The sequence below is a fragment of the Protopterus annectens genome, chromosome 1.part2 (assembly GCF_019279795.1).
Source record: "Protopterus annectens isolate FY-2018-M chromosome 1.part2, PAN1.0, whole genome shotgun sequence".
Lineage (NCBI taxonomy): Eukaryota > Metazoa > Chordata > Ceratodontiformes > Protopteridae > Protopterus > Protopterus annectens.
Window position 1 is genome coordinate 1,065,385,459 of NC_056727.1, and position 16,980 is coordinate 1,065,402,438.

The 16,980-nt window shown below is 41.0% G+C and overlaps 1 protein-coding gene across 4 annotated transcripts in view; it reads right to left on the reverse strand.

Moving 5' to 3' along the window:
* LOC122792228 (transcription elongation factor A protein 3-like) overlaps positions 1 to 16,980 on the reverse strand; it is a 1,160,229-nt gene that overhangs the window by 164,719 nt on the left and 978,530 nt on the right. For all 4 annotated transcript variants that reach the window (XM_044059974.1, XM_044059973.1, XM_044059975.1 and 1 more), the window contains one exon: positions 377 to 433. In XM_044059974.1, coding sequence (XP_043915909.1) covers positions 377 to 433 — 57 coding nt within the window. The remainder of the gene's footprint in view (positions 1 to 376; positions 434 to 16,980) is intronic.

Sequence of the window (16,980 nt, forward strand, 5' to 3'; positions counted from 1 at the left end):
TCTTGTTGAAACTGAGAAATATTTTAACTAGCCACTATCTATTTTCATTACAGAGACAGTTAATTCCCCTTATGTATGAGTTTGACAAGGGGGCCGAGACTCATCTGCTGAAGAACTCTATCCAGTGAAAGATCACAGAAGGTAAATGTGGAACTTTCCTACAGAAGAAGCATTATATGGATAAACATGGATAAAACAAAATGGACTTAAACTAGTAAATATGTAGCACATATTGACTGGAAGGCCTCACTAATATGCACATAATAAAATGTTGCCAACTTTGTTCATAATACTGCTAATATGAATAGACGGTAAGTAAAACTAAGGTACTGAGTACATATGTTATACATCAAAAAATTTACTTTTTAAAGGATATGTTCTTCAATTTCAGATGCTATCTGATCACAACAGGAGCCATATATCTTGTAGTCATCTGAAGAAGAAAGAAAATATTTATTAACAGAATTAACACTAAAAAGTTATGTATACAGTATTTTAAAACAACTAATATTGACAATCAAGTTGAGGCACCACGCAACTCAGGTTTTGATGGAGTAATTTCTCGCTTCACTTTATTAAAAAACTAAATTGCTTGTGAAAGATTTCCATTTGTAATAAAACCAACCAATCAAGGTGTTGAATTTGTATGTAATCTGTGAGTTATAAATAGTCCACGGTAAAAGAAAATACAACTGGCATATTCCATTACAACTAGAAAATAGAAACACAAACAGTGGACATATTATTTACTAGTGTGTGTGTGTGTGTGTGTGTGTGTGTGTGTGTGTGTGTGTGTGTGTGTGTGTGTGTGTGTGTATTTTAAAGTATTGCTATGAAACATTCTGAAACAAATGCAATTTTAACTTTTTCTTTATCGTACCTTTTATAACTCATTTTGACGTAGTGTGATAAATCAATGATGTTTCATCAAAATGATTGCTCATCAATCCTTCATACATAACATGCATTAATTGGGAGGCTTCAGTAAATGCAGATCAATAAGCAAGTTCCAGTTTTGCATTTTGTATTTATAAAACTGGTTTGTGGTATTTTTTAAACCAACATTTAAAAAAATGTATTTTGATATTATAAGTTTACTTGTGATGTTAGTCAAGAATAAAAGTGTTGTGTAATAAAAGGTAGGACTTCTTTTGCTGTTGTATATTTTATCTAATGTGAAGAGAGAGGGAAATGTCTGTGTGTGAAAGAGAGAGAGAGACAGATCTACTTTTCTTTGCAAACCAATGATAGTAATGAACCATTCCAGCATGTCCTTATTCAGTTTACAAAATGCAGGGATTTTGTCTCACCACCCTTTAAATAAACTAGCAAGATTTCTTAAAAGTGCAATCCTATGCATCTTTAATTCAGCTACTGACTACTGTATATGCAAGTTGTTAACTAAAGATATAGATTCAAAAATGGCCTCTGTCAGTGGAAAGCCCTTTCTGATTCATAGGCACACTCACTGCAGGGATGCTACCCAGTATGTAGGATTATGTGTTGGCCTGTCACTGTGGTTAAACTACATATTCCAGGGGAGCAACCAATGCTAGTAAGCTATGTGTTTTCCCCTGGAAATCCCTGCAGTAATGCATTTATGCAGATAAGCAATAATTATCTCAGCCAGCTGAGTTATTTAGTTACTTAACTTATCTGAAAGATTGCATTTACCTGTTAGTTTTAATGGGTGACATTGCATTAGAGGTAAATGCTAGGAAGTTCAGTGGTAAGATAGGGATGGGTGTGTGTATGTGTGCATGTGTGTGGCAGCATGGGTGAGTGCATGCAGAGAGATGAGTTGTCTCAGGTGAGTGTACATAGGTGATTGTGTGTCTGCATGGGTAGTTGCAGTATGCGGTATTACTTAGGGAATAAATAGTTTAAGGCTCTGTGTGTGTGTGTGTGTGTGTGTGTGTGTGTGTGTGTGTGTGTGTGTGTGTGTGTGTGTGTGTGTGTGTGTGTGTGTGTGTGTGTGTGTGTGTATAGGTGAATGCGTGAGTGTGTCCACAAATGCAGTTGGGTGATCAGGCTTGTTTCAGAGTGCGTGTGCATGAACATGCAAATATGTGAATGTGTCTTTGTGTGTGTGTGTGTGTGTGTGTGTGTGTGTGTGTGTGTGTGTGTGTGTGTGTGTGTGTGTGTGTGTGTGTGTGTGTGCACATATATGCATGTGTATAGAGTGATTTTTCATACATCTAACTTCCCTGCAGATTAACAAGTAAATTCAGAAATATTAGATGGAGACCAACCATACCAGGGATTCTCTAACTCAACTGAAAAGTTAAGAAAACAACTGTGTTGCAGCACGAAAGGTGGATGAATAGGTAGGACACTTGACACCAGGAATATTTTTGAAAAATTATACTAGACTCACTTAAAATGTTAATACATAACAGATTTCACAGCATGATGTAAGTATAAGTATAGGTGGGGGATAACACTTGACACCAGGAATTTAAATGGGCAGGGAAAAAGTTTTGAACCTTGTACCTTTGGCACTTAAAGTAAGTTGCTAACAGTGGAAAGCTTTACTTGTCTGCACCACAAAGGCTAATTCTTAAATTTTACCTTAAGTCACTGAAATATGTTATAGTAAAAACAGGAAAAAGAGCTTGAAGCCCTGTACCTACCCTCAGTTTTGTCTGTTCCATAAAAATGCACACACTATTACTATATATTTATGCTATACATAAATAATTCTATATTTCTTTTAAAGCAGTACATAGCATCATTAGTGCAGGGCAGGTGTTCCCTGAATACTTCAAAGTCTTGGAGGAAATAAGAGCAGAAAAGAACTGAAGAATTTATCAAAGTAAAGAGGTATGGTTTTGATCATGATAATAATGAAAAAAAGAAGTTCAAATTTACAGTCTCAAAGCAATTAGTATTTGGTCAAGGTATTAAAGATATCAGGTCTGAAAATGAGTCCAGCAAGAGTAGAGTTCCATTTTAAGTCATATATTTCATTTAGTGAAAGATATTCTCCTAGATTTAATAAAATATGTGTAGGCATAGTGTAGAGCCTACACAGAAGGTTATCATGTTTGTGTACATGGTTTCCCTTCGGCAGCATTCCATGCATATTAATCATGGCGCATTGCTGAGGGATGGCCATGGGACATGGTTATTGAATCAGTGTAGGGAATGTGGTGCTAACTCTGTCTGTAGATGAGTAACACACTCCCTCCACTATCCAACTGTATTATAGCAATGTAATTTAAATTTATTTTTTAAAAAAGCATATTTTCATGGCATGTCAAGGATAGCAGCAGTGCTAAGTGGTGCTGAGACACCTGCCAGACATCTAAAAATAGAAAGAGGTAAAGGTCAGGTTTAAGCATAGCTGAGTGGGTTTGCTTGGAGCATCGGGGTGCTCAGCACTGCTTAATGGTAGCTCAGAGTTATATGTAAAGGTATAGCAAAATTTCACATATCTACGTAGCTAAATGGTTAGAGTTATGAACTCTTGTGCTGTAGGTGTAGAGCTTGAATACATGGAAGAGCAAGTTTTGTTCAAAATAAAAATTATGCAAATTATTTTTAAATACTGGCCTGCTGCACTCAGCTAAGCTCTGCTAAGACCTGCTAAGCACTGCATAAACAAATAACAGTGGCTAATGTTTATGCACTGCTTGGCATCACTTGTCTTGTTTGCACACTGCTAAGCAGTGTTAAGCATATGGGTTTTAGCACTGCTCGGCTTAACTGCACTGGTTTGAGCCATGCTAAGCAATGTGCTGCATTTTTAAATATTGCCTAATGGCATGTAAGGGCAGTAAAACATCCTATATTAAGCCCAATAGGCAGGAATACAGCATAATCCATTGGAGTTCTGTCTCTGAAGGATACAATGACAGGTGTTGGAGAGGGTTAGCACTTTTGGGAGCAGCAGTGGGGCATTCAGGAGTTCAAAACCATGAGGGTCAGTCAATGCAAGGATTTTACCAGGGCTCAGAGTGAAAGGCGAAGGCCTGGGGCAAGCTGGTTAGGGACCTCACCAGTGCAACTGGTATCCCCCACACAGGTGAGCAGTGTTGTCACCACCATGATGACTTGAAAAGATGGAAGGGGGCTCTCTTGGACACCTGGGTCCAAGAATTCCAAGCTGGGAATGTCCCACATGTATGTAAGTACCATTACCTGTGTTTCACCAATATCTAATCTTGAATGTCTGCTAAACTGGTATGCATAATGGTGTGCTTCTCACCCAACAGCTGCAGTGGAGAGGGCTCCCAACATCGAGGTACATGCCTGGCGCCTGGCCACGTTGCACCGTGAGTGTGGTAAGTACAGATGTATTTTGCTATCTATAGTCAAATAAGCAAGAAAGAGTAAAGCATTAACTGTGATTAGGTATACACAGTAAATATTGTAGTGCAATGAATGTGGACCTGTACTGCAAGAAGGGCATACTGCTAACCGTAGTGCCATAAGAAGGGAAGACTAAAGCATTAACCATAATAAAGTATATGCAATAAAGTTTGTAGTGCAATAATTGTGAAATTACAGCTGTGTTGCAACACCTGCATAATGACAACTGTTGTGCAATAAGAACATGAAATTATACCAGTAACTGATTGAATGTTTCTCTAGTAAAGTCTGTTGTGCAATGACTGTGGAAGTAGGGCTGTTATGCAAGACATCAATTATTACAACTGTTCTGCAATAAAAACACAAAATAATATCAGTACCTACATGAAGGTATATATAATAAAGTCTGGTGTGCTACAGGACTGTTTTGCAAGAAATCAATTATTAAAACTGTTCTGCAATAAAAGCACAAAATAATAAAGTATGTTGTGCAATAAGTGTAGGTTCAGAGTTGATTTGTAAGAAATGACTTATGACAATTGGTCTGCAATGATACATGAACCAATCGCAATAACACCAAGGTAAATTGTGTACATCAGGATTGCCTTGTTTTCCCCATTGCATGTCAGCTGTAAGAATTCAGGCTGTGAGATGTGGTGCTGCAGTCAGGTATAACAGTGTACTAGTTGTAGACTGCAAATAACTCATAATCGGGAATTGTTTGTCGACTTCACAGATATTTCAACACACTAACAATGTATTGTGTACACCTGCATTCTATGTAGTAATTTATACTTTACCTAGTGTCTCTGTAATGCTTGAATGTCATGCATGTGTGTTCAACTGTCATTGCAGTCAAGTATAAAACTGTAACACTATTAGTAGGTCATATTTTGATGCCAGGTGAGCTCTAGGCAAATATCAGTCAGTCAGTAATCAGCAGTGACACAGTAGCTCAGTTTACTAAATGCTGTGTATGAAGTACATTTTTGCTACACATAGACCAGGGTTCAAATCCAGTGCAATGTAGATCTAAATATTACAATACCAGTCATGCAATGTTTACTGATAATCTCTCCACAGGAACTACAGGTAAATGGGTGAGGTATCCCATATTATGAGTACATTATTGTGTGTTTACATGTCACAGACTGTTACAATTATTACCAGGAATGTGAAAATACAACATAAAATATAGGAAATAAGTATAATAATAATTAAAGAAAAGAAATAAAATGTGTAACCGTTGGTATGGCTGCATGCCTGGAGTGTGTGTTAAAGGTTTCTGCAGTCAGTTAATACATTTGATGCAGATGTCCTCTCCTGTCACTGCTATTGTGTTCCATCCCCATGCCTGCCAAGCAAGGCATGTTAGCTGTTTACTGTCTGCACTGTACACATACATGTCTCTCAAGTATCACGCTGTCATGGAATGTAATTACAGTTGCGTAATCCCTCTGTCACAGATGTAGCATCAACATGATTATATAAATAGCAAAGTAACACTACATCAGCCCACAGTACATCTTGGTAGTTATATAGGAACACCTGGTGTGCAAGTGTTCTGTGTAGTTCTGTACCTGTTGGCCTATTCTGTCCCTTGCAGATAGTTTGAGAGGTATGTACATGCTAAAGCAGCTATAGGGCACTTTTACACATAAATAAAGGACAGACCTGTAGAGTAGATAGCAGTACTGTTGTCATCTATATAGCCTATAATGGTATTAATGGACTGTACTTCTTTCTCTCCCCACCACTTATTTTCAAATATTTATTATTATTATGCATTGGTTATGGTTTGCTATTAACATATGTTGTACCATAAACTTTATTTTGGGACATGTGTTTTATTATTGTTATGTATTACAATGGTTGCATATTAACATATCTTGTTGAATTACCTATTCTGTTCGCTATATGCCGTAGCTGTTACTGGTATGCTTTTAATATACTGACTGTTCTGTTATTTATTGTTGCATTTCACATAATATGCATTGAAATGTAATGGGGTTATTTTCAATGGTATGGCATGCTGTTATTACTAACAATGGTTTTGTTCATAGCTAACCTAAATGTATTGCTTCACCTCCATAATCACAGCACATCAGGGTAGGCTGGTTCCTGCTGATCCACCTATACTACCTCAGCCAGCCATGGCACCTTGTCCAAGTGCTTCTGGGACCCAAGCCAGTGGTGCCCCCTCTGCTGGCCCTGCAGCACTTTCGGGTGGAATTGCCTCAGTGGATAGGGCCCATTTCCCCAGGAATGGTAGTGATGGGGCGGTAGTCACCCAGGATCATCTACTGGCTATGTTGCATAGGATTGATTATAGGAGCTATGAATGTCACCTGTGCCGGATTGAGGGAAGACTCGACAACCTGGTAGGGCCAGTTGGCCCTGGCACCCATCCTCCAACACAGCCACCTTTGAGGCAGTGAAGAAGCAGTGTAGACTGTACATGGGTGGGGACCTCAGTCATGCTGCTGCCATCTGGAGGCACATGCACTTTAGATTCCACAACACCCTGCCCATACAAGGTGTTTACCCTCCTCATGTGTCACACACTGTCCCTGTCTGCTGTCTTATCTGTCTTCTCTGTCTGTAGTTGCATCCTTTCTTACCTAACTCCTCCCACATGTACCTATATCCCTTCCCCAACATTCCACTCTCTCCTTATAAAAAAATGGACACCTGTCCCACAAAATAAATTGCCCCATACATAGCTCTCCATTTCGTACATGTGACCACTGGACACAACTAATTTGGTCCAATTGACTTGACAACACATTTATGTTATCCTCACCCCTGTCTCTGGGTTTAAAAGTCAAAATGTATCCACAAAATCTGTCAAACTGCACAGCTGTTGTATAAGAAATGGAAAGCTATGGTTCTTCCCTATACCCGTCCTCCACATCCCTACCTGCCTTTCACTATGTTTTCCCCCTGCTTTCCCCCATTTCACCACTGTCCTATCACACTGTTTTTCATTTATTTTAAATTTTTTAGCCCAGGTTTGTGCAGAGCTAAGTGAAGTGCCATAATGTGGGGCAATGTGCCACACTGCGCCAATCTGCTTAAATGACCTTTAATGTGCCTTAATGATCCTATGTGTTTCTCACAGTGTTAGGCACATGTATAAAATAATCACCCCTGCCATGTTTCAAGCCCAGGTCCTTGTCAACTACAACCTACTGCAGTAACCCATTAGGCCACACAGATCTTAATTAAAAGATGTGTTTCCAGCATTATATACTGATTGCCACTGACAGACTGAAATCAAACCTAATGTGACAAATGGGAATGTACCTGGGACTCTGATGCAAAAAACACCAGTAGACAGCCAAATAAATAATGACAACACATGAGGCCTGAGATAGCAGGTAAATGCTCCCTTTTACTTGCAACATCTTCAGACACACCTGCTAAGGCATCAGTGGCAGAGTACATATGTTCAAATGGGACCTTGCTGCAGAGCATCTACATCTGAAAGCCATGCACATACTGATAGATGTAGACAATGTGTGTCACATCCTGTATGTCAGCACATATATCTGGCAAATACACCTGCTGCTGCACAGAATAAGTAGCTCAGTCTGTTAAATGCCTTACATACAGAGCATTTTGTCACACAAAATCCTGGGTCCAAATCCAGTGTGTTGCATTTCAATTACATTGTTGTGAACACAGCAAGCAATGACTGAGTCATGCACTTTTAATCCCCATAGGGTACTGCTACTGAATTATCAGCTACCCAGTTTTGTAAGTCACAGGCCTGCAGGTAGGAGCACACTGCACATATTCATAAAGCCTAACTATATGTCGTCTACTACTCTGTTATTGGCTCTGTTGCATAACAGATGTACCTTAAGCACATGTCTTGATTGGACTGTAATGGGTACTCTTACCCTGGCTATGCTGTAATGACAGGGCTGACACAGCTGCTGGAGTTACATCTACAGCTTGCAGGCCTCCAAAGTGTTTACACTCCACCCCATTGTGTCCTAGACTACAGCAGCAGCTGCAGCCTGGAGCATATATGACTGTATGTTAAGGCAGTTACTACACACCGACCATACCTCCCAACCCCCTATAAAAAGGGATGCAGACACAACCGTATGTAAAGTGGGGGGGGGGCCCAAACATAGTTACATGTTTTACAGTTTGCCACTACAAAGATAGTAAGTTGATAGAATAGCAGCTACTGCATTAGCATGCATATTCTGATGAGTATGAAGTGTGACACTCACATGTCTCTGACCCCTTTATGACCTCAGCCCACAATGTTTGCCAGTGAACTGCCAGATGATCACATTGTCATGGGTAACTGACCAAACATATGAGGCAAAACTGTGGACATACTTCATACATCTCTACAGTGAACAGTATTTGTACTTATCCTCTGAGAAGCTGTAGTCTCCACACCTCAGTAATGTCCATCTCAAAAACTAAGAAAGGGGCTAAGGCCTACATGAAGGCCTTATATATTGCACTGTGGTGCCATGTCATTGGCTAATGATAGTGCAATTCAGCTGTCTTGGATGCAATTAGCAATTCTGAGCCACAGATTGGTGCAGAGGCAGTTACCTGTTAATGCGCATTACCTACAAAAGGCAAGCAACCTCTTATGGGGAACAGGTCTGTACATGGTTTTGCTTACACAGACAGTGTATGTGCAAAGCATTTGCAGATGAATGCTTCAAAAAAAGGAATACATCCCTCTACCAGGTATGTATTACATTTCCCCATAAAACAGGATGCAGATGGCAGGATGGAGGTATGGGGAATAGGGATTAAAACAGTAGTCTTGTATTAGATCTATGATAATGACATGTTACTGATACTCTGCTGTCCAACACCCACAGGCATGCCTCTCAGTTGGCCCTGCTTTGAATCACATCTCTACTCTGTCCCTGTCCATCCCTCCTACAACAGTCAGCTGTAGTAGTAAGGATGGTGGAGTACATGTAAGACATAATGACATTAAGTAAGGGTGTACACTCCTGTAACATCAAATGATGTACTGTGATTCAGCTCCTCTCAGTCTGTCAATGTCACACATAAATAGCACTAACATTGTAAAAGTGTCCCTAAATGTCCCTGATGTACTCTGGCTAAGTCCCTGTTTCATAGGCATTCACCCCTGTCAGGTTAAGATCTATGCTGAAAGAAACTAAAGTCTCTGCAAGTACGGCAGCTGCAAGGACTCAAACAGAACCAATGTCAAAGCCAAAAGTGATAAGACCAGCAGCTGTAGCATCAGGGTAATAGTAAATATTTAATCCATTGGTAGTAAAAACTACATATCAAACAGAGAAAGTAAGTGCACACAAAACAACAAACCGGTTTCGGCAAAAAAATAAGAATGCCTTCCTCAGTGTAAAGATCATGAGATTTGGTACACTCCTTATATAGTAAATTGTTAATTCAATCAGCCAATTAAGAACATGAATTATAAATGCTCGTTAAGTCCTGGAGGGAATAATCCCCCGAGTTTAATAATCCATTTCTTCTCCTTTCTGTTCAGAATGTCATGCCAGCCCAATTTGTTGGATCTAGGAGCTCTGATTTTATCAATAATAATAAAATTGAAAGAAGCACTTGGATGTGAAAGAGTATGTTTGTACAGTGCATTGGTCACTTTGCCATTTCTGATTTCACTAAGATGTTCCCCACCCTAAATTTTACAGGACATGAAGTTTGTCTGACATAAAATGCCGAACGATGGCATGTGGCCAAATATATAACCCAATCAGATTGGCAATTGGCAAAAAATGATAAATCAAAAACCTGACTGGTGTTCTGACTGGAGAATGATTTAGATTTAACAAATTTGGGACAATAAGAACAGTGTTCACAGGGGAAACAGCCTACTAATCTATCCCCTAAAAGAGTTGTATGTGACAATGACATATCGGGCAGAGAATGCTTGTAGTGATTAAAAAAATGAACCTAAATTTTTGCCTTTCCTGAAAGTGAAAGAACATCTGGTTGGTAAAATATCAGAAAGTGTTTGGTCGGCCAACAACATATTTCAGTGGCGATTGACACTATGAATTAATGAATCCGTATTTCTGCCATATGTAGTAATGAAACGGATGGCAGAACCATCATTAGTATGTTTGTCTTTATATTGGAGAAGTTCATCCCTTCTCAGAGTAAGGGCACAGCCATGGGCACTTCTTTTGCACCAATTTATGCTGATTTATTCATGGCTTATGTGGAAGAGCAGATTATTTATGATCCACTACATAATCTTTACCTTGATGAAATTGACATTTGGAGGAGGTATTTGGATGACTGCTGGTTGGTGTGGAGGTCGGATGCTGCATATTTACATGAGTTTGTGGATTATCTTAACGAAAACAAATGGAGCATTGAATTTACGGTCAATTATGATTTAAATAACATCATTTTTTTGGATGTCAATATAACTAGAAATATTGGCAATACCCTTTCCACTCAGGTTCACCATAAATTCCCCCAGTACAACTCCCTCCTCCATGCCACCAGCGTTCATCCTCCTCATGTTTGTCAAAATATTCCGAAATCCTAGTTAATTCGAGGTAAACATATCTGCTCTGAAACAGAGACTTACAATACTTATAAATATAATTTGATTATGAGATTCAAGGACAGGGGCTATGGGGCTGGTTATGTATATAGGGCATCCCATTCGGTTGATGGCTTGGCCAGGGATGAACTTCTCCACTATAAACACAAACATACTAATGATGGTTCTGCCATCCGTTTCATTACTACATATGGCAGAAGTACTGATTCATTAATTCATAGTGTCAATCGCCACTGGAATATGTTGTTGGCTGACCAAACGTTTTCTGATATTTTACCAACCAGATGTTCTTTCACTTTCAGGAAAGGCAAACATTTAGGTTCATTTTTTAATCACTATAAGCATTCTCTGCCCAATACATCATTGTCACAAACAACTCTTTTAGGGGATAGATTAGTAGGCTGTTTCCCCTGTGGTCACTGTTCTTATTGTCCCAGACTTGTCAAATCTAAATCATTCTCCAGTCAGAACACCAGTCAGGTTTTTGATTTATCATTTTTTTCCAATTGTCAATCTGATTGGGTTATGTATTTGGCCACATGCCATTGTTCGGCATTTTATGTCAGACGTACGTCACATCCTGTAAAATTTAGGGTGGGGGAACATCTTAGTGAAATCAGAAATGGCAAAATGACCAATGCACTGTACAAACATACTCTTTCACATCCAAGTGCTTCTTTCAATTTTATTATTATTGCTAAAATCAGAGCTCCTAGATCCAACAAACTGGGCAGGCATGACATTCTGAACAAAAAAGAGAAGAAATGGATTACTAAACTTAGGGGGTTATTCCCTCCTGGACTTAATGAGCATTTATAATTCATGTTCTTAATTGACTGATTGAATTAACAATTTACTATATAAGGAGTTTACCAAATCTCATGATCTTTACACTGAGGAAAGCATTCTTATTTTTTTGCCGAAACCAGTTTGTTGTTGTGTGTGCACTTACTTTCTCTGTTTGAGATGTAGTTTTTACTACCAATGGATTAAATATTTAATATTACCCTGATGCTACAGCTGCTGGTCTTATTATTTTTGCTTTGACATTGGTTGAGAGCTATGCCTAACATGCCTCTCAACCTCCTACATTAAGAAATCATGAAAAAGCCATACTTAATGATGGGACAAAGGCCCAAACTCAGCGACAGAGTACACATATTGGCCATACAAAGTAAGAATGTGACTAGAGTAACAGATATTACTGTAGCATAAGTGTTGTCTGAGGGGCCTGTCGGCTGACAAATTCTGTGTCAATTTTCTGACAGCAACCATCAATCAGTGGACAATCATTTGTCATCATCCACATGTTTGTGCAAGAAGGACCACATCTATTGGGCAAACATGGTAACAGTCTGCAAACATCTGCATGGTTGAGAGGTATGATACCTATGGGGAACATATACTAGAGTAGGTTTGCATTGCTGTCTGTCATTGTGGCACACTGGTGTTGCTGGACTTCCTCCATATAGTTGTTGGAATCGCACACTGCTATTTGTCCAACAGTGGCTGTATGACATATTAGTTGGGATGTGCCCTTAGGGGCCACACCACAATACACTTGCAGTGATGGGTGTAGAGATATACAGCAGAATCTGTCACAGCACCCAGGGACATTACCCAGTATTGCTACTACCTTGGTAATAGCCACACATGTAGTGTGTTGCCACACTGTGGGGTATGATGTGTGAGGGAGTAGTGGATAGTTCAGACGATTATGCGTATGTACGGTCTGTACATAGTGGACATCCATGTATCTGGTCCTGTAATGTGTTCCCCTCTTGTGTCTTGCAGGAACAATGTACCAACAGAGACATCCTCCATTTTCATCTGCAGAAAATGTCACTATATCGGATGCCCTCAAACTCAACTATCAATCCTGCTGTCGAGGGGTCACCACAATCATGAACAGTGGGCAGCATTGTGGGCTGACCTTGTGAGGGCTGTTAATCATATTGGCCAACAGACAGGACCTACAAGCAGGTTTAAACCAGGCCACAGATATGGTCAATGCCACACGTCAAAGGACAGCTGGGCCTGGGTTGTCTGTGTATGTTGCGATTTTGTCTGTTGTGCATGGGATCAGAGATGAGAAGATGTGGGACATGTAATGCAGTTGTGGATCCTCATCTATATGAGTCTGTGTGGATTACCATGCATAATAGTGCAGGTGGTAATGTACTGCTTTTGTCTTACTTCTCACATGTGAATGGGGGGTTTGGATTCTGTCCCCCTCACAACCTGATGTCAATGTCTCATTGGACTCTGATGATGATGGTGGCCATAGCGAGACAGAAGTGGGGTTGTCGGTAGATGAATCTGTCCCACAGGTTGACATCTGTCTTCTACCTCCATTGTCCCCACAAACAGTCAGTATGCACACACACATACCCAGTCACCAGAGGCCACAGATATTAGACAGTTAGAGGGTGGTGACATAGTACAGGACAGTGTGAGAACTATGGTGTCAGTGAATGTACACACTGGTCATAGCCAGAGAGCTGGCAAGGTCCCACACAGGCAGCTTGATAGGGGTGTTTGAAGGAGGTCTGCTGCCCATCCACCTCCTGATACAGGTGTCACATCGCGGGTCACTCACCGCATGTTTCGGGCTGTCATGGAGGCACAGGCATGATCTGAAAGCAACACCAGATGGATGTTTAGGGTTATGGATGCAGCATAGTCTGACATCCATGACTGCCTCCACCACATTGGTGACTCCATGGAACGTTTCACTGATGTAGTGTACAGATGGCGGGCTGAGACAGTGTCTGTCTTTGAGCACATGTTGTCTGTGCTGGAACACGTGGCTGGAGTTGGGCATCAGACACATGGACGTAGGCCAGCAACACCATATGCTGGGAATCCATGTGGCCATGCACACTCACGCTTCCATAGTGGCAGTACCACCAGCACTACTAAGGAAAGTGTGCTGTCCACACCATGACATGGCAGGCCATGGGCATGTGGTCCTGGGTGGTCCCATGGGGACACAGGCCCAGCAGACAGCAGTCACTGTCAAGTGCTAGCACCACATCTGACCTTGGACTATTACCTTGGAGCTGCCCATGCTACTCCTGGTGAAGCCAGTTCCCATGTTTGTGGCCAGAGACCATGAACTGTCCACTCTATCATGTACAGTCCAGAGCTGTCCACCATACACATGTGTAGCACTAGCACTGGGCTTGATTGTGTACAAGCACACACTCCAGCACCACTGTCACATGCATATCACCTACAAACACACATGATACAGCTCCATGGCCCATGTAACCAGCACTTCTTCCTGACTCACACACATGCTGTCAACTGTTTGGCACAGCCTATGCCTCTGGCACCCCCACACCACACCCTGTGCATGTGATGATACTTGTGCCACATCCCTGCCATCCATGCCATTGATGTGGAGACCTGCATATATGTGTCTGATGCACAGGGCAACTATATAACTTTACATGTGTTTGTGTAGTGCAGTGGTGTTATGCCATGGCAGTTGTGGGCCACAACAGGTAGTGTATGCTGGCATGTGTCAGGACTACACATCAAATGTTGTGTATCTTTGTTGCCTGATGGTACACTGGCAGTACTGTTACAGAATGACAGGTGTGTCATGGATCTGTGTATGCTTTTGTCCCAGGAGTCTGTGTAGTTCAACTATGGACACATGACGGCAATACAGCAGCACAGGATTGCAAGGCAGCACAGCAGAGATAAGATGTCAGCAAGGTATGCCAGTATACATGCATGGCTCCCTAGGTGCATATGTGTAGAACAGTGTGTCAGGGACAATGGGGACAGTCAGCACCATCATGCTTTCATACCCTGTGACACACTCTACTACCCTTGATAAGTCACCTTTGGATTCTGCACATACAACTCTAGATGGTGGTGGACATCAAGTATGCTTATGTAGAGGAGGGCAATTTAGGGCCAGCAGCAAGTCAAAAGGTCATAAAATGCTTAACCAATGCACATGGGCATGTCTCTAGTGATATAAGGGACATATTTTCACACACACACACACACACACACATATTGGATGCTGTGAGATTAAAACCCCTTTCTATCTAGTATTAGACACTAGAGCTCGCAGTACTTATTGCATGCGCCACGCTGTTTATCTGATATTACCAGTGCTGTTAGGGTGGATGACATCAGCAGGCCTTGTAACAGAGGCCAAGGTTAAGGCCAGCAGCTAGTCAGTGGGCATATCGCATGCACTATCCTGTTTATCAGATATTACACTGTCAGCCAGTGTTCTTAGGGTGGATGACATCAGCAGACCTTGTAACAGAGGCCAGTGTTGAGGCCAGCAGCGAGTAAGTGGGTATAAAATGCATAACCATTGCACAGAAATAGCCCAGATGGACCTGGGGATATATTCACACACATACACACACACACACACACACACACACACACACACACACACACACACACACACACACACACACTTGGATGATATGAGATTAGAACTCCTACCTATCTAGTATTACACACTTCAGCTCACAGTACCTATTACACACATGCCACAGGTTATATCTCTTGCATATGTTGATGCAGGTACAGTACTTGTGGAGTAAGCAAAGTGGTCTTGTGTTAGACAGCATATGTGGCCTGCAGAGTGATACTGCTTGGTACTGTTATTGTATCAAGTGTCCTTGGGGTGGAATACCTGGTAATATCCCTGCTATGTGTATACACTTACGAGTCTGGCCATATGTGGCTGTTTGCAGTTTGATAGGCAGACATGTGGCCAGGGACAATATGACCTGTCCAAAGAATGCATTGCACCCATTATACATTAGATCACCTGTCTCTCTGCAGGGTGACAGTCCACAGACTCAGGATTCTGTGGGTGAGGGGATTATGTACTGCTGCAGCCTTGGTCTGGTGCCATTGGATAGCTGTTGTGATGTGCATGTCCAGACAACCCCAGGATTCAGGGGTATGTGGGAACATTCGTACATCCCCACCCATATCTATATCAATGTGTATAACAGGGTTGTCTCCTTAAATGTAGTTGTGTGTGTCAGTAATTTAAATGTGCTATGTGGAAGTATGCGGGGAGTCTAGGTATCATTGTACTTTATATAGCTATATATACATCTTGTTATCATATATATATATATATATATATATATATATATATATATATATATATATATATATTGCAACATACTGATAGAAACACTAATCAAGCATGAGGGAGATAGGGAGAGACAGATATGTATATGTAGCTGTATATACATACAGACATATTTCTATACAACAGGTCTTTGGGCGGCAGAGGCAATAGACTTGGGCTCAAGTTAGCTAAGTGTAGGAGCATGCCCAGTGTGATTGTCAGTACTTACAAAGTGACTCCAGGCCAGAGCTACCTGTACTCCAGTCTGGGATTATTGTGTACTGCATGACATTTGCTTCTGCACCTGTTACCACAATACTGCAGTTACCTGTCCAGACTTTTGCTGCATAGTTTTGGCCCATTTTACATAACATTGTGGGTTTCTGGCAAATTAGTGGCAAATCATTGAAGACTGAAGTAAATAAATAAAAACAGAAATTTGAGTTTCAGATGCCATGCACATCAGGAGAGTCATGCTAATGCCCTATTGACATTCTACATTTGTAGGAGCAAATATTTATAACCTGTCCCACGTTGTGGGCCTTGGTCCCACTTTTATTCTCTTTATTTGGCCAGATTTCCTGCTGTAAGAGGATTCAGAGGTATGATGTGACTGGGATACATGGTGAAACACCACACACAGGGTGACAGTCTGCATACCTCTCCCTGTACATGTTTATACAGACTGTCCATCATTTTTCCCCTTATGTCTGCTGTTTCTCTTACATTTGTGGTTTTCCAGTGCTATACTGTACATTGGCCACTAACTTGTTGTACCTACTGACACATTTAACTGATGGCCTTTACATCCTGTAGCTAATCTGACTTGTTGCAGCCTGCTGTTATACTAGCCACCTGCTAGGTTACTCAGAGTGTGTATAATGTCTGTCTGCTGGTATGGCCCTTTGTGCCCCTATTCACTCTGGCTTTGTCCTGCTTTCTTGCAGTAACAGATTGAGGAGTTATG